Source organism: Choloepus didactylus, chromosome 23 (assembly GCF_015220235.1).
Source record: "Choloepus didactylus isolate mChoDid1 chromosome 23, mChoDid1.pri, whole genome shotgun sequence".
NCBI lineage: Eukaryota > Metazoa > Chordata > Mammalia > Pilosa > Megalonychidae > Choloepus > Choloepus didactylus.
The window spans coordinates 12,636,826-12,654,450 of NC_051329.1; the positions used below are offsets into that span (position 1 = coordinate 12,636,826).

Consider the following 17,625-nt stretch of genomic DNA (forward strand, 5'->3'; position numbering starts at 1 on the left):
CCATGCGTGGGATAGCACCACGGCTTTCTCCATCCACTTTGTGCCCCACCTTCGAATCACACAAAATTGGAAAGGAGTCCTCAGAGACCCAGCTCTGCCAGGCAGGTGTTCCCAGACATTTATCCCCTGTGGCTCATTCTCACTCTAAACTCCAATATATGAAATTGCCCACTCCCCAGCCTTGTGATCCTCAAACCTAATGTCCATCCACATCCCCCGAGAAACTTTTGTTAAAACTGATTCCTGCCCCCCCCCCATAGTCCCTCAGATTCTGATTCAGGGGGCCTGGGTGAGGCACAGGAATCTGCATTTTCAGCAAACACTCCAGGGGGGTGGGCTTTGGACCACAGCCTGCGAAACCCCTCCCTGGTTCCTAAGGCACCTTGGTGGAACCCAGTTTGTGAAACACGGATTTTTCCCCCTTCATTTTATACAGGGTAAACTGAGGCTCAGAGAGGGGAAAAGAGCCTGGCCAGAGATCTCCCAGTTTCCAAGGGTCTGAGTCTGGTACCCTGGGTTCCCAGCCTCAGTTCCTCCTGGGGACACCTGGTTCTGGAAGGTTGAGGGTCCTTGGCCAAGGGTAAGGTGAAGGAGGATCAGTGAGATTTCAGGGATTGGCAGACATGAAAACAGAAGGGGTTGAGCTCATTTAGTGCCTATCTGGGGCAAGAAGGCCACATGGGTATCAGGAGTTCAGGTATAGCTGTATCCAGCAGTGCACAGCCAGGCTGCCTCGTTGGTGTGGGCAGAGGCCATCCAGTGAAGCAGAGGCCCCAGACTCAGCCAAATAGGTCAAGTTCCTTATTCTACCCGCTCTGGTCCACCTCAGCCCAGAGAGTGTGATTCATTCAGCACCAGGCCCTGGCTCCGGGCACAGGGGATGAGGCACATCTCTGGGAGCCTCCAAGCCATGGCATCAAGAAGGTACAGGACAGGCCAGGAGGAGGCTCCCCCAAGGGTACGCTGAGGAGGGCCCAGAGCTCCTTGCTCCTCCTTGCAGGCTGTTGCAATATCTCCTCAGGGCCTGAGAGGTCCCAAAGCCACATTCTCCTGCTCCCGTTGCTGAAACTCATCATGGGCTCGATCCAGGTCTGCGAGCACATCCAGCAGGTGGGCAGCTGCTGCTCTCTGCCGGGCCAGGCCATCAGGAGAGTCTGCTGGGAAGGACACAAGGAACAGGACCATGGGGGATCAGCCAGAGCCCAGACCCAACAGCTTTCAGGCTCCAGCTTTGCCCTGTGCCCTGAGAATCCTAAAATGTAGCAGAGCCCCCAGACTACACCCAAAAGCCTGGCCCCAGCAGACTGAAAACAGGATGACTTAGGGATGGGCTTTGCAAGTTGTGGGGTACAGCCAGTGGAGGGGGCAAAGAAATGAGGCCTCCTCAATCTCTTACCTTCCCTGGCACCAGGGCCCTTCCCTTTGTCTGCCTCTGGAATTGTACCCACAGTGGGATCCTCCAGGAATTTCATTCTAGAAGGTGACAGGGAGAAAGACAAGGCCTGTCTCTGATTCCCAATCCCACTCCCCACTCCAGAGACTCTCTGCTGATTGCAGAGGGATTACAGGTTCCCACAACCCCTTCCTCACCATCACAGCAAACGTCTATAACAGTCCAGACACTATGCTAAGTTCTTTACATTTATTGGTTCATTCAGTTATCATAACAAACCTATATGAAGTAGGTGCTTACTATCAGCCCCATTACACAGATGAGCACTGAGAGACACAGAGAGGCAAAGTAACTGGCCTAGGGTCATGCAGCAGAATAATAAAAGTCACTATTGGACACAAACTATGTGGCCAGGAGCCTACAAAATGCTTTAGCTGTCTTAGCATATTTGGTCCTTGGAACAACCTTATGAAGTTGGTACCATTATCCCCATTTTCCAGACGAGGAGCCTGAGGTGCAGAGGAGTTAAGCAACTTACCCAAGATCACACAGACAGTAAGTGGTTGGGCCAGGATTTGAAGCCAGACAGGCCAGCTTCAGAACCTGCAGTGTACAGGATTGGGACGAATCTCCATCATTGAATAATGGGATCCTGGGACCATGATGGGGAAGGAGCAGATCCCACGTCATATAGCAAGCTCAGGTAGTCAGATTTTTATGTGAATCATGCCCGTGTCTACAAAGCCCCAGGTATAATTACATCCCCAAGATCTGGTTCTGCATTAGGCCAGCCCAAGAATGTTTCCCAAGTCCTGACTTTATAGGCATCCCAGACCTGACCGCCAGGAGGCTCAGCTGACGCTCATGGAAAGTAAATGAACATGGGGAGAACACAGTGGGCAGCTGGCCCAGCTGCTCACAGAGTGAAGTGGGGTAGGGGGGTCACACCCACCTGAGCTGTTCCCGCCCCAGGAGCAGCTGCCGATACACCATCTGGGCCTCAGCATCAGGATCCAGTGGGTCGCTCCAGTGCCCCAGGGTGACAGCCGAGTGTGTGCGGCTGCAGCCAGCCGCTGAGGGGAACACACGTCATCAGCAACTCCTCCCTCCCCTTCCAGAAGCCCCTGTGGCCGGGCAGTCGCCAAGCCCCACCCCTTCTGCCTCTAAATTTTCTCATCAAGCCTCCCACTTCCCTCCAACCCACTGCCTCCACCCTCATCCAGCCCCCAGACCCACTCCCCTACGCTGGTCCTAGCTTCCCTTCTCACCACCCTCCTTTCACACTCTAGGCTCGAGCCACACCTAACCCTTTCAAGCTCTCAGCTTGCTATATGACCCGGGATCTGCTCCTTCCCCATCACAGTCCCAGGATCCCATTATTCAGTGATGAAGATTCGTCCCAATCACCCCCACGCTTTTGCTCACACTGTTTGCTCTGTCCGAAACACTTCCTCATCCCATCCCTTTCACCCAACTCCAACTTTTCCCAGGTTATATTTAACCAGCACCTCCTCTAGGAAGCCCCCCTTGATTCCCCACCCTTAGCACTTATAGCACTATAGTATCGTTGTTGGGTTATGCACTCCTCTTCCTTCAGAGCAGGCACATTTGTGTTCACCACTAGTTGCCTGGCACACAGTGGGTGCGTAAAAATAATTTACATTTAATGAGCACTTACTATGTACCTAGCCAAGTTCGAAGGGCTTTTACATATACTGACTCATTTTATCCTCAAATCAACCCTCTGAGACAGGTACTATTAGCAAACCCAGGTTGCATTTGAGGAGACTCAGGTTCAAGTAACTCGCCCCAGGTTGCACAGCCAGCCCAGGTGCAGGTGGGACACCGCTGATTGGCAGGTGGGAGGGCGGAGCCTGCAGTCGGCCCTGCCCCCGCACCTGCGCGCTCCGCCTGGAGGCAGCAGGTCCAGCGCCCGCCGCGGAAGGCACCCAGGTGGCAGGCGGTCAGCTTGTCCGGGTTGGGGGCGCTGGCCTTGCGCAGGGCCGACAGCCACTGGTTCAGGTCGTTCACGTTCTGCAGGAGGCGGAGGGCAATCAGGGGTGCGGTGGGACCCCAGGGACGCCGGCCCCCACCCCACCCCCGGCGTCCAGCCTCGCGGTGCCTCACCTTGCACTGGAGGTAAGTGGTGTGCAGCGTCTCGGCGCCGTCCTTAGTCACCACCTGCATCACGTGCGGCAGCTGGAAGGCGCCCTCGTCCACGCGCTCCACGGCGCGGATGCTCGACACCGGGATGGAGGAGCGCATCTGGGGGAGGGGACTGTCGCTGCCGGGCGGGCTGGGGTCCCGGGGCCAGAATGGCGGGTCCGGGACAGCTTGCCTCTGGGTGTGTGCATCCCCGTGTGTCTGTGGCGTGTGTGCGGGTCCATCTGACTGCTCACCTCTGAGTCCTGCAGTCCCACCCCCACCCGGGCCTCACCAAGTGACAGCTTCTCTGGGCATCGGTTCCTTCCTCCAGAGTAATAATCATGGTGCTAATAATAACAGCTACGTGGCCCTTAGGATGCAATGCCGAACACTTTGTGTTTATCACCTCATTTAACCATCCCAGCAAGCCTCTGAGGTTGGGTCTGTCATGTTCCCCTAATTTGCAAATAAGGAAACTGAGGCACAAGAGGATAAATGACCCTCCCAAGGTCAAGCAGCTGATACACGAGGGGGCCAGAATTGGAACCCAGAGTGGACCTCTAGAATCCACCCCCTGCCAACAAAACAGGACTAATAGGAGTGCACACTCCCCAGTGTTAGCTTTTAATTATGGATGTGTGCACATAGGAATGGGTACATCCCAGGATGTGTCCCAGTTTGTGCTGGCCTTGAGTGCCAGCCCCTTGAGTGCAGGGAGTTTGTCTTGTCCACTGCTGCGTCTCCAGGGCCTAGAACAGAGCCTGACGCGTAGTAGGCACACAGTAAATGTTTGCTGGGTGCATGTTGAATGGATGAATGAATGAAAGCCTGGGCAGACGTGTCTGTACAGCTGGGCACCTACTTCTGAGCCGGCACAGAAGCTCTCATAGGAATCTATATAGTATGTGGGCGTAGACCTGGGCAGGGGCATCTGAGGGTGGTTAGGCAGTGTCCTTGCCCTGGGCGTGTCACATCTTGGCCCCGACGTTTGCACGTTTGCACGTTTGCTCCCAGCAGTGAGCAGAGCCGGGCCTGAGAGTCTGGAGCTGCTGAGTTGCTAGGGGGTCAAGTCCCTGTCTCTCCCTGGGCCTCATCTTTCCCCTGGGCACACAGAGGCCGCTCTGTGAGGGGGGCCGCCCCTGGAAACCCCTCCACCGCGGGCTGCACCCCACCTGCCACTCAGGACTCTTGGAGTAGGACAGGGTCTCCCCGCTGAGCCAAAAGTAGCGTTTCTTGAAGGCGAAGCGTGTGGCCAGGGTGGCGGGCTCCTCCTTGCGCTTCAGCAGGTAGCCTTCTCGAACCGTCATCGAGGGCGGGACCAGGGCGCCAGCGGGGACCCCAACCTCTGGGAAATGGGGAGGGGGGTGGTGAGCTCTCCCTAGCCAGGCGCCACCGGCCCTGCCGGGGGCCTCCCGGAGGAGCATAACTGTGCCCCCTAGACGTGATGACCCCTGGACTCGCCTCCCTGGGTGGGGAGTGGGATCGTGGCGCTCCGGGTGGGGAGCGGGGCAGCCCTGATGGGCTCCGCCTCCAACCCGAGGGATTAGTGGGCGGTGGCGCAGCCGGCCAGCAGGGGGCGCCACAATCGACGGAACCGGACAGCCGGGACGCGGGGGCCCCGCTGCGCCACGACCTGGGCGCCCATGGCGACGCCACGCGACTCCTCTGCCTAAAACCCTCCACGGCTCCTTCCACTCCAAGCAAAAAGGAAACTCCTTTCAGTGGGCTGCAAAGTCCTCACCCCTCTGACCTCCCCTCTTGCTCGCCGCTTCCCTCGCCTGCTTGCTGTTGCCTCAGGACCCTGCACCCGCAGCTCGCTCTGCCTGGACTCTCTTTCCCCAGGGTCCTCACGGCTCACGCTCTGTCGTCCGGGTTTTTAATGTCACCCCAGTGAGGCCATTCCTGGCCACCCTATCTAAAATTTGAACCTGCCACCCCCACCCCAACATATCCGCCTTCTCTGCTTTATTTTTTCTCTTTAGCTCTTATCACTCCCCTGACACTCGAGGTAATTTACTTATTTATCTGGATTGCAGCCTGTGGTCCCCACTAGAATGGAACTGCCATGAGCACAGGATTTACTTCTATCTTGTCCACTGCTGTGTCCCCAGCACCTAGAATGGCGCCTATTCCATAGTAGGCAGTTTATAACTGTCGATCAAACACACTCCAGGCCACAATCCCCGCCCACCCCTCCACACTGGATGGAAGGGACCTAGCGGGGGGGGGGGGGGGGGGGTTGCCAGGAAATGTTTGTTGACCGACTGGCTGACCCACAGGCCTGCATTCTCTGTATTGGGGGGAATGGAGATGGGCAGAAAGAGCAGGTCCTGAGCAGCCAGTGGGGTGAGAAGCCAGGTGTGGCAGAACAGTGCAAACTCACCCTCCTCTTCCTCCACATCCACCAGCTGGTCCAGGAAGTCTCTCACGCGCGAGATGCTCTGCAGCAGGAAGGGGTGTAGGGGGGCCATCCACAGCTCCTTCCCCTGGCCCAGCTGCTGGCCCAGGTTTCCGATGCTCTGCACGGCCTGAAGCAGAAGAGCAGGGATGCCATGGCCAGGGTCACTGCGGGGGGCACAGGCGGGAAGGCCCTCTGTGGACCCAGGGTCCTGGCTCCCAAATCAGTGCTCAATTAGAGAAGACCCATAGCAATGCCTGCCTTGGACAATATCTGTCCCTCCCTCCCTGTTTTCAAATCTGTACTCCCAGTGCATCTATTTTATTTCCTCCCAGGCCCAGATCCTGCCACCGAGCCCTGCTCATGCTAAATTGAATCCTATCATGCATACTCTGGAGCCTGTCAAAACCTCAAACTGTTGCCACTTTGCAAAGATGGGCTAATTCAAACTAAGGTGTAAATGACTGCTAGCCTGCTTCCCACTTTCTTCCTGAAGAGCAGGGCCTTTATTTCAAAAGAGGACACTGGAGAGAGCACTGAATGCCTTCACCCTCCAAATGGAGTACTAATGGTGGCATTTTAGACATGGGTTTCTCTGGGACTCATTGGGGTCTCCTGGGCATCTGGTCTCCCTGCTGTCTTCCTACCATGGTTTTCCCTGACTAACAGCACCCGGGATGGGGGCTCCACTGCTGACACCTTGGCGAGCAGCAGCAGCGAGCGGCTGGTCTGGGGGTCCGCGTGCTGGTCCCGGAGGTCAAACAGCTTGGGAGTGAGGATGGCAGGTGCGAAGAATCGCAGGAAGAGGAATCCGCTGATGGCCAGGTACTTCACGTCCTGCTGGGAGGTGTGACAGGTAAGACGGGGTCCCCAACACATCCTTCCCAGCTGGGGAAACTGAGGCAGCGGGGGCTAGAGATTGGTGGTGCAAGGGCAAGTGGGATGGAGAGGTGGGTGAAGAGACCGTCTGGTCTACCTTGGGCAAATCTCTTCCTCTCTGGGCTCAGTTTCTCCTCTTGGAAGAAGGATTGGCAATATCAGTCCCATACATTCATGTTTAACCAAACATCCTCAGAGTCTGCTCTGTGCCAGGCATGGTGCTTGGGGCACAGTCCTATGGGGGAGGCACCATCATTATTTACAGATGATGAAGCAGAAGCTCAGAGATGTCAAGTGACTTCCCCGAGGTCACACAGCTGATGAGTAGAGGAAACAGGATTCAAACCCAGATCTTATGGCTTAGAGCAATGGTAACAATAGCAACGAGCCAGGCACTTCTTAGATTAGTTCATTTAATACTCATCCTAGGAGGAATTTTCATACCCATTTTTCAGAGGAGGCAGCTGAGGCCCAGAGATGGAAGGTCACTTGCCCAGGGCCACACAGCTCTGACAGAGCTGGGATTTAAGCCCAGGCGGTGACTTCAACCTTCTGCCCTTAACCACCCTCTCTGCCATTCAACACCAGCTACGATGGCATGAGTGCCTGCAGAGGGTCAGAAGCTAAGACTCATCCTCAATGACCCTGTGGGGCAGGAACTACTGACCCCACTTTACAGATGAGGAGACTGAGGCTCGTTAATGAACCCAGTTCAGTCAGCTTGAGTCCACCCCGTGTGACCCCTAGCCCCAGCCTCCGCCCTGAACAAACTGTAGAGCACGGTGCCTGGCCCACCTGCAGGTGATGCTGCCCCCCTACCTACCCAGCTCCAGCAGAGGGAACTCAGGGAGAGGGTATGCCTCCAACCAGGGTGCACCTGGCTCCCACCGATCTGGCTCCCCACCCACCTCCCACACTCACTGGCTATATTTAGCCCGCAAATGTGCTCCTGTGTTTATTTAGGGGTTGTGTTCACACATGAGACTATGCCCTCCCTGAGTATGCACCAACTCCCCAGGGCACCTCTGCCCTGACAGCAAGCCCTGCCAGCAGCTGGGCACCTGGAGCTGCCCAGGGGGAGGGTCTCCAGCCCCCTGCCCTGCCCCTGGGTCTTCCCGTGCTGTACCCAAGCCGCCAACCCCTCACCAGCCATGTTCCAGGGTAATTTTAACTCTCAGTATCAGCTCATTCGCTTCCTCCTTTCTTTGGGGGAGGAACAGGTGTCAGAGCAGCAGAGAAAGGGGCTCTCCTGGGCTCCCCTGGACCCACCCTCATGGGCCTGAGAAAGTCCCTGCTCCCTGCCCAAGGCCACTGCCCACCTTGGGGGCTAGGAACTGGGGGACACCGGGTGTCCCTGGTACAGGCTCCCTTCCTCCAGGGCTGGGCTGTCTGAGGACCTGGCCTCCCCCTTCCCTTCCCTCCTCCCAGCCACAGCTGTGCCCCACTTAGCGCCTTCTGGCAGCCAGGTGAGAGCCCGGCAAAATGGGGTGTAAATCAAGCCAGGCCCAATTTAGAGGCCTGGAGCTCACGCTTCAGTGAGGAAGGAGAGACTAAGGGGCAGACCCCATCTGGGAGTCCAGGCAACCTCAGCCCAGGCTCCTGACCTCTCTGGGCCTCAGTTTCCCCATCTGCGGAAAGGAAGTGGGAGAACATATGGCATCATCAAGAGACTTTAACCCAGGGTTAGGGCTCCAGCAGATCCCAGGTCTGCTTTTCTGGCACATCAGTCCCCTGTACCTTGGGCTCTCCCAATGTCATTTGTACGCGAGGACAATGACAGCCACTCAGAAAGTGTGCAGAGCACTAAACCAAGGCGTCTCAATCTGGCGGCCCATGGGTCAGTCCAACTGCAATGCATAAAGACTGGCCCAAAGTGTGTTGTTTTGTTTTCTAAGGTGAATTGGTGCCAAAATTTTAAAAAATGAGAGACTTCACATAAAATCCATATCAGCTTTTAAAAAAAGCTCAGAAGATCTGACAATACTGGGCCCCCATTCCTACATGGCAGTAATTGTCCAGAGCTGCCCCTCTGGAAGGCTGTGAGTGACCCAGTTTGCCACAGTCCGCACCACTCCCTGCTGCCCCAGCCTCGCCTGCTTCAGTGCAGTGACCTTACCTGCCCGAAGCCCACGGCATCCAAATTGCCAACCGTTGTATTGATGTTAGGAAAGCACGTGCAGCAACTTATTTTTAGATTTCAGATTTTGTTTTTGTTGTCTCGTTCTGAGCATCTACTGTGTGTCAGATCAGTGTGTCTGTTTGTCCATCTGTCTCTCTCTCCATAATAAGTGGGATTTAAGATGCACTTACGTTGTGCCAGACCCTATTATTTGGTGGTTAGCTTGGCCGGTGCCGTGTGATTTAACCTCGCTGGGCCTCTGTAAAATGGGAATAACACCAGTACCCACCTCCTGGGGTGGCTGCAAAGATTAGAGGAGGCGACAAATACATAATGGCTGCACAGTGTCGGCTACATTGTTATTAATTATTATTCTTACTTCTGGGTCCCAGACCTTGCCGGGACACCTCCCCACTTCTGCCAGGGCACGAGGGCTTTAGTGCAGGTGGCCTGGGCCGGGTCCCTCCCCCCTGCCCCCTGGGGGCGTCTGGCACCCACCTCGTGCTCAGCCTGGGGGAAGCAGTCCTCCACGCGCCGGCGCAGCCGCTTGAAGGCCAGGCGCATGGCCGGCGGGCAGCGCCCCACGGAGCCCACGATGGCATCCACGATGGGCCCCAGGTAGCCCGTCAGCAGCCCCAGGCTGGTCTCCCGCACGTGCTCCTCCGAGGGTGCACCCTTGAAGGAGATCCTCCTGGGGGAGCACGTGGGGGGCTGGGGACTCAGCCTGGGAGCACGGCACCTGCCGCTCCAACTCCCCACCGGCCCCCGTGGAGCTCAGAGCACCCCCCTTCACCCCCCTTCCCCTCCTGCCGTCCCCACAGGGCTCTTAGCTGTTACTCCAACACAGCTAGGTCATTCCTGCCCCAGAGCCCCTGGGGACGCCATGCCCCCTGCCTGGGACACTCCCACCTGCACGTTCAGCTTAGGCATTGCCTGAAAGTGCCCATTCTGCCCCGTCGCTCATCTTCATCCTGGTTCCGAGCGTTTTCAGGCTGGTCCTGCCCGACACGTGTCTGCCTTGGGGCCTTTGCACAGGCTGCTCCCCCTGCCCGGCACATGCTTCTGCCAGATCTCCACAGGACCCACTCCCTGCAGTCCTTGCTTCAGTGTCCCCTCCTCTGTGAGGCTGTCCCTGAGACCCCCTGTGGAATATCGCAACCCCCTCTCCTGCCCCCTGGCACGTCCCTTCCCCCTTCACTGCCTTGTCATCCTCCATTCCACTGATGGCTGCAGAACCTTCTTCTTTAGACTGTTTACTATCTGTCTCCCCCAGGGGAAGGATGTGTGCCCATTTGCTCCCTGCTGTATCCTCAGTGCCCAGCCCAGTGCAGACACAGAGCAGGAGCACAACGATTATTTTGTCAAATGGATGATGCAATAGCACTTATCTATCTGCACTTGTATCAATCCCTTCTTTATTTACAAGTGTTGGGCCTGTCTCACCCACCTCGAGACTGTGTATTCCACAGGAGCAAAGCCAGAGGGTTCTTGGTCTGTGTCTCAGACCCAAGAAGCTAAGCCCTGGATTAAATGCCTTCCAGCATTGCATCATTTGATCCAAACAATTGTTTGGAAGGAGCCTGATTGTTCCCATTTAACAGATGAGTAAACTGAGGATCAGAGAAGCTATCTTGCAAACAGATGGCAGAGCTGCAATTAGAACTTAGGGCTGCCAACTCCAGAGCCCGCCTGCTACCCGGCCCTGCCCATGGCCCCAGGTGCCCCTGCTCCCTACGGGCGCCCCCTGACTCTCTCCACCTTTGCCAGGGGTGCTAGGAAAAGCCCTCGCCTTTGAGATTCACAGACAGACTCTGCCCCTCTTCTCAGTTCTGGGTTTAAATCCTGCTTTGCAACCTCCCACCTGTGTGATCTTAGCAGACGACCTCCCCTCTCTGAGGCTGTTCCCTCATCTGTAAAACGGAGTCATCATGTCTGCTTCCAGGATAGCAGGGCCCAGAGTGAAGGGAAGACCCTCTCCCATCCCCATCGCCAGCCCCAAAGGATTGCCCAGCAAGCAGCTCTGATGCCCCATGGGAACGAGCCCATCCTCAGGAGAGGGGGGCCCACGGGGGCATGGAATGGCCCCCAGTCACTGCCCTGCTCCCTCCCGTTCTCACCAAGCATGCTGGGATCCCACCAATACACACGGGCCCCCACCAGGGCCTGCGCCACCACATAACAATCACAAAAGTAACCAGGACTTATGGAGCTCTCACCATGGATAACTCACTTAATTCTCCCAACAGCCCAGGGGGTTCTCCCAAGGCCCATGATTCAGAGGAAATAACAGAAGCACGGAAGGGAAACTAACTTGCCCCGCCAAGGGTGGCGGAGCTGGGGTTTGAACCCAGGGAGTGGGTCTGAGGTGCCTGCCCATAACCATCCCAGCCTGCGGCCTGAGGGGCCGGGTGCTCCCATGTGAGGCTCTGGGGACTTCGGGGGCTCCCGAGCAGCCATGCCCCAGGCTGGGGGGGGGCCTGATGAGACCCCCGTGAACAAGGGGCAGTGGAGGGTCGGGGTCCACCCCCTCCCCGCTTTCTCACCGGGCACGGCCCAGCTCCATCTTGCACGGGTCCAGCTCCATGTACTTCTTCTCCTCAAAGACGCGGTTGATGGACGGCCTCAGGACCTCGTGCAGGTAGCGCATGCCCACGAGCTGGGGGCGGGGGGCACACAAGGCCGGGGTATACCCATGAGCCTGGGTTGGGGGGCACGCAGGGAGAGGTTCGGGGCGTGCCCAAGAGCTGGTCTGGGAGCGCAGGGGACACACAGGGTGGGGCTCAAAATAATTGTGGGGCCCAGCCAAGGGTGGGGCAGAGCAGGGCGAGGCCAGGCACCAGCCACCAGCACCCCAACCCTGCTCCCACCCCATGCCACCGGAGGCCATTTAGGTGCAAGGGGCTGGGTAGGCACGGGGAAGCGGGTCCCCCCCAGAAAGTGGCTGCCCGGTCCCCCCAAACCTTTGCCTACTCACCTTCATGAACTGTTCTCACCTTCATGAACTGTTCCATCGACTTGGATGCCAATGAGTTAGAACGGAAGAGGGTGTTGGGATCAGCTGAGGGGACAGGGGTGAGTGTCCACTGGGACCTGGGAGGCCTGGGCCCAGTTCACCCCACCCACCCAAGGCAGGGGTCATGAATCTTCCAGCCTCGGGAATTGGGGAGACCTGGGGAGACCTGCAAGCCACCCCCCATCCCCTGCTTCTTCACAGAGCAGAGGCCCAGAATGGTTAAGTGAGCTGCCTGAGGTCACACAGCTCAAATAATTCTGGCACTGGCTGGGGGTGCACAGTGCAGGGACCCCCCACTCACAGGAACCCCTGCCTCTGTCTGAGGCCTCCCCGTGCCCCCCTGCAGACTCTTCCTTGGGGAAGGGTATCTGGGTGTCACACAGGCCACTCACTGGTCCGAGCCACCTCACGCCGGGTGAGATAATCCAGAAAGGGCCCAGCCAGGCCCCGGCCGAGAAAGAGCTTCACCAGCTTGGTGGCAAGGTCCTGGCGGCAGTCCCCCGAGGTCAGCTCCTCCAGGAGAGCCAAGGGGCCGGCAGTGTCCTCCTGGGCAGGGACAGGAGGTGGGAGAGACGGCCCAGAGCCCTGGGACCCCAAACAGGGGAGCCCATAAGGGGCTCCTTGAGGCAGAGGGAGGCCGTCGCATCCCTGGGGGGACTGCGTGCCGGGTACACCCACCTCTGCTGGCCCCAGCACGGACGTCACGAGCAGCTCCGTGAGCGGCTGGTAGCACTGGGAGGGCAGCACCCGGTCCTCGGTCAGGCGCACCTTCAGCCGCAGGGCCCCCAGGCTCCCCCTGCCCGGGCCAGACCACAGGGGAAGGAGAATGAGAATGTATGGCATGGTGCGGGCGTCCAGGATAGGCAGGTGTGAACACAGGGAAGGAGCATGGATATGTGCAAAATGGGACAGGTGCAGACAGACGTCAACAGGTGCAGCCTCTGTAACAGTATGAACAGGTGTGGACAGATAAATAGGATTGGATGAGTGCAGACAGTGTGGGCAAGTGTGGACAGTGTAGTCAAGGGTAGGGTAGCGTGAACAGGTGTGGACAGGTATCGACAGGTATAAACAGGAATGGCCAAGTGCAGACAGTGTGGGCAGAATGGAAAGATGTGACTTGTGTAAACAAGTATGTACAGGAGTGGCAGGTGTGGGAAGACCCAAGTTCTGTGCACACACCAGCGAGTGTGAACTGGCATGTCCACATGTGAACAGGTTGATAGGTAAAAGGTAAACTCATTTCGACAAATGTAAACACACATTGAGACATTCAACAAACGGCTTAAATGAATACATGTGTGAATGAGCGATTGAATGAGCAGATGAAGTGGCACCCAAAGGACCCACCCACAAGCTAGGATCGGGACCCAGTGTGGCCCCAGCCTGCCCCCCTCCCTCGGCCCCCCACATTTACCCAGAATCCTCCTCAGGTTTGGGAAAGGGCAGGAGGCGGAACCAGCCATTGGGTGGATTCTGCTGCAGGACCTGAGGGGGGAACTCCACCTGTGGGGGGACACAGATGCCAGCTCAGTCCTGCGCTGTCCAGCCCAGACCCCACTCACCCCTAGAAGAAGAGCTCAAATGCCTACCAAAAGAGGGCTGCATGGCCAGCCCAGGGTCCCGTCCTCCTCCCCACCATATCCCAATGACAAAACTGCAGTGACACTCCCTCCCCAAGTCCTCCAGGGACATTAATTTACAGCTGAGCAAACAGGCTCAGAGAGGTGGAGTGACTTGCCGAATGTCACACAGCTTCTAGAGGTAGAGCTGGGACTCAAACATGTCCGAAATGGGAGCATTTTCAGTTCTGTTTAGGGAGACAACTTCCATCTATCAAAAGAGGCCCCCTGAGCCTCTGTTTTTTTTTTTTAATATGGCTTTTTTGAGATATAATTCACATATCAAACAATTCACCTACTTGAACCGTACAATTCAGTTGCTTTTAGTTTACTCAGAGTTGTGTAACCATCACTACTAATTTCAGAACGTTTTCACACCTCCCCACCCCCAAAAAAGCCTGTACCCATTAGCAGTCACTCCCCCTTTTGCCTCCTATCGTCATACCCGACAACCACTAATCCATTTTCTGTCTCTATAGGTGTTGCTTATTCTGGACGTTTCATGTGAGTGGAATCATACAGTACGTGGTCCTTTTCATTTAGCATCATGTTTTCAAGGTTAATCCATCTTGTAGCATCTATCAGTACTTCACTCCTTTTTATGGCTGAATAATATTCCCTTGTATGGGTAGTCCACATTTTATCCCTTCATCAATTGATGTACGCTTGGGTGTACAGTCTGGGGCCGTTTGAACATTCTAGTACAACTTTTTTCTGTGAACATGTGTTCTCATTTCTCTTGGGTGTATATCTAGAATGGAATTGCTGGGTCATACGGTAAATCTATATTTAATCTTTACAGGAACTGCCAGTTTTCCAAAGTACCTGCACATTTTACATTGTAACCAGCAATGCATGGCCGCGCCTCTTTTATTTGCTCTAATCTTGCTTCCTTTTTTAAAAAAATACCAGCCTTAACCGTACAGTCACTTTCACACCCACTATTTCTGTGAGGCAATCACACCCATTTTATAGATGAGGACATTGAGGCTCCAAGAGAAAAGCTTTGAACCCAGTGCCTCCAGGTGTAGGAATTAAGGACTTAGGCTCTGGAGTCAAAACCTGGCTGTGCTATTCCTTAGTCACATGACCTCAGGCAGGTCACTTGACTTCCCTGAACCTTAGCTTCCCCATCTGTAAAGTGGGGATAACAACACACCTAGCCTTATAGGGTGGTTGTGAGGGTTAGGGAAATCAGCTTATGCTAGAGAAGCACTTAGCCCAGGGCTGCAACACGGTCACCTTGGGCATTCTCATCCCAGAATGAGAATCTGGGCTCACCCTGTGACCTCAGGCAGGTCCCTGCACTTTTGGGAGCCTGCACCTTTGGGAGTCTCCTCACCTGTTCACTGGAGCCTGGCCAGTCCTAGAGTCCTGGGGAGCCTGAGGAGGCAGCCTCCACACCCACTCTTCCCAGCCCCAAGAAGCCCTGGGAAGCCCAGCCCATCTCCCCTTTCCTTCCCTCTTGGAGGCACTGGGGAGCCATGGAGAGTGTTGGAGGGAGGAGAGACTTACCATGCCCAAGAAGTCATTCTTGCCCACCATGTCCCAATCCCAGAGCTCCACCCGCAGTGGGGACAGTGGCCCTGGCATCTCCCGCAGCTCCAACACCTCATCCCAGTGTGGGAAGCGAGTCTTCTTGATGGTCTGGGGAGCAGGGGAGTGGTCCATGAGGGAGAGAGCTGATGGGGACAACCTCCCTTCCCAGATTCCCTTTCCCAGCTCGACTCACCGAGGTCTCCAAACTCTGGCTGCCCCAAAACACACGTGCAAATGGATCTGATGTGCCAGAGATGTCCCGGGGGGCCAGGTCCCTGGGAAAAGATCAGGGAAAGGAGTTAAAGGAACACAGGACCCTCAGGAACCAAGACCTTAAGGGAGTTGGGGGAGAGGGTTTGGGTAGATCACTCAAATGCCACCAGTTTCCAAGGCAACTGCTCCATCATAGGGGCCTGCAAGGAGCACTGTGTCCACCTAGACCCAGTATCTTCCTGCTGCCTCACAACTACCCTAAGGGGGGCACTGGAATGTCCCTATTTTCCAGATGAGAAAACTGAGGCACACAAAAGTCAAGTCCTGCATCACAAAGCTCAGCAAGTGAAGATGCAGCGGGGAGGGGGAAGGGAGCCTCAGTGTCCTGGAGCCTCTGGATGGAGAATTGGATGTTGGGTTCAAAGCCCGGCTCTCCCACTCTGTCTGTGTGACCCTGGAAAAAGTCACTTTATGTCTCTGAGCCTCAGTTTTACTCATCTGGAAAATCGGTGTAATAACAAGCAACCTCACAAGGTTGAGGCTTAAATGAGATGATGTGTGTAAAGGGCTTAGCATAGTACCTGGCAGGTGCTGAGTGCTCAGCTCATTCATTCATTCCTTCGGCACACACTAATGCCCACACCCTGCCTAGTAACCAAGAAAAGGCACGAGGCAGGGACCCCCAGCCTCTGGTTGCCATGAAAACTCAAAACACTCACCCCAGTCAGCCTCCCCCAACCCTCCTTCCCAAGGTCCCCCAAATTCAGGGACGCCCTCCCCCAGGGCTGCCTGCTTCCTCCTCCTGCTCCTCTCCCACCCCTGAGCAGCATCCAAAGCCGCCTTTGGTTTCCTAGGAGCTGGCCCAGTTGCTAAGCGACAGCACTTGGTCCCTCTTTTGCTCGCAAGGATCCTGCACAGCCTCGTGGCTGAGGAGGGGCCCATGGGCACAAAGCAGACAGGGAGGCCCTGCCCCATGCTGTGCCCTTTCGCCTGTTTCCTGGCCCCTTGGCTCTCCCTCATCCAGACTGCAGGGAGCCCCATCTGGAGCCAAGGTTAGGGGCAGAAATCTGGAGGTGGTATGGGAAAGGCACAGAGAGGGCAAGGATGGGCTTCAAGGCCAAACAGCAAGCTAGAAATAGAGATCCTCGCCAACTCGGTTGAGAGTTGGCTGAAAAGTGAGCATCAGGGGAGTGAGGTGTGAAAAAAAGGCAGAAAGACAGGAATGGGGGAATGAGAGGGAAAAAGAATGGAGGTCTTGAAGGGAGTAGAATGGTGGGAGAGCTGAGGAGGAGAGCAGGGGATTTGCAGAGTGATGAGCCAGCAGGAGGGAAGATGGTTATCCCACGAGCTGGTGTCCCTGGAGAGTCACCTGGGGGTGTTGCTTATCCTACATCCATCCTCCTTCCAATTCTTCTGTGAGGCAGCACCACACCCCCACCCCATGTGACTTGGGTGAGCTGATCTCCCTCTCTACTCAGGAATGGGTTTATGACTCAGGCCTGACCAGAGTCAGTGTGATTGGTTCAGAGATGGGCACATGCCCCACACTGAACTAAATAAGAATTAATCCCAGAACGTTGGTTGGAAATGGTGAGAAACAGGACTTCTTTTTCAACTCTAGCGGCCAAATCAGTAGGATGCCAGCCTGGGGTTGTTGGGGCCATCTTTGCCCCCACGTGGGGAGAGGCTGCCTGAGAATGAAGCTAACACGGAGGACAGCAGAGCTAAAAGACAGAGACAGAGCACCTTGATCCAGCCATGCCTGAAACTCATTTCAGTCAAATGAGCCAAGAAATTAGCTCTTCTGCTTAAGCCGGTATGAATTTGATGAATAACACCTTCACACTTTTCTGTGTGGCCATCCTGAGTGTCCGGTCTGTAGTTCCTGGTTCCAAAAAGGAATTTTGCTGGTGCTCTACCCCCAGCAAAGGAGCTTGCAGCCTGGTGAGCTCTGATCTGGGTTGTGAGCCCAGAAGTGCTTCTGGAGTGAGGAGGTCCCTAAGGTTAGGGCAGCTGGGGGAACCCAGGGGATCTCTGTCATTCTCAGACAACCCCCCTATGACCATACCTGGCCTGGAGCACGTGGCAGCGGACGCAACGGCCCCGCACATCCTCCAGCATCTGCACCGCGAGGCAGATCTCCCCCTGCACCTCCGCATCCGGGTCCACGCGGCTTAGGTTGATCCAGCTGTCAATCCCTGGCAGGCACAGGCACTGACATTTATTAGGCACCTACCATGTACTCAGCATTGCAGTAACTTAAAAATTCAATTAAAATTACAAATGCATTAAGTCACTGACTTC

The 17,625-nt window shown here is 55.9% G+C and overlaps 1 protein-coding gene across 4 annotated transcripts in view; it reads right to left on the reverse strand.

The window, feature by feature from the left end:
• Window positions 1-294: 294 nt before the first annotated feature.
• Window positions 295-17,625, reverse strand: part of RASAL1 (RAS protein activator like 1) — a 29,145-nt gene continuing 11,814 nt past the window's right edge. The window contains exons 5-21 of one of the 4 annotated variants that reach the window (XM_037816745.1): window positions 17,390-17,519; window positions 15,302-15,383; window positions 15,085-15,216; window positions 13,365-13,453; window positions 12,626-12,743; window positions 12,340-12,493; window positions 11,928-11,992; window positions 11,478-11,590; window positions 9,433-9,625; window positions 6,636-6,776; window positions 5,922-6,066; window positions 4,711-4,883; window positions 3,521-3,658; window positions 3,292-3,427; window positions 2,346-2,466; window positions 1,397-1,473; window positions 295-1,154 (exon numbers count right to left, since the gene is read on the reverse strand). In XM_037816745.1, coding sequence (XP_037672673.1) covers window positions 1,018-1,154; window positions 1,397-1,473; window positions 2,346-2,466; window positions 3,292-3,427; window positions 3,521-3,658; window positions 4,711-4,883; window positions 5,922-6,066; window positions 6,636-6,776; window positions 9,433-9,625; window positions 11,478-11,590; window positions 11,928-11,992; window positions 12,340-12,493; window positions 12,626-12,743; window positions 13,365-13,453; window positions 15,085-15,216; window positions 15,302-15,383; window positions 17,390-17,519 — 2,144 coding nt within the window. In that variant the 3' untranslated portion in view covers window positions 295-1,017. Of the gene's footprint in view, window positions 1,158-1,396; window positions 1,474-1,597; window positions 1,997-2,345; window positions 2,467-3,291; window positions 3,428-3,520; window positions 3,659-4,710; window positions 4,884-5,921; window positions 6,067-6,635; window positions 6,777-9,432; window positions 9,626-11,477; window positions 11,591-11,927; window positions 11,993-12,339; window positions 12,494-12,625; window positions 12,744-13,364; window positions 13,454-15,084; window positions 15,217-15,301; window positions 15,384-17,389; window positions 17,520-17,625 lie in introns of those variants that run through there. The other 3 variants (XM_037816743.1, XM_037816744.1, XM_037816746.1) reach the window with 3 other exon arrangements.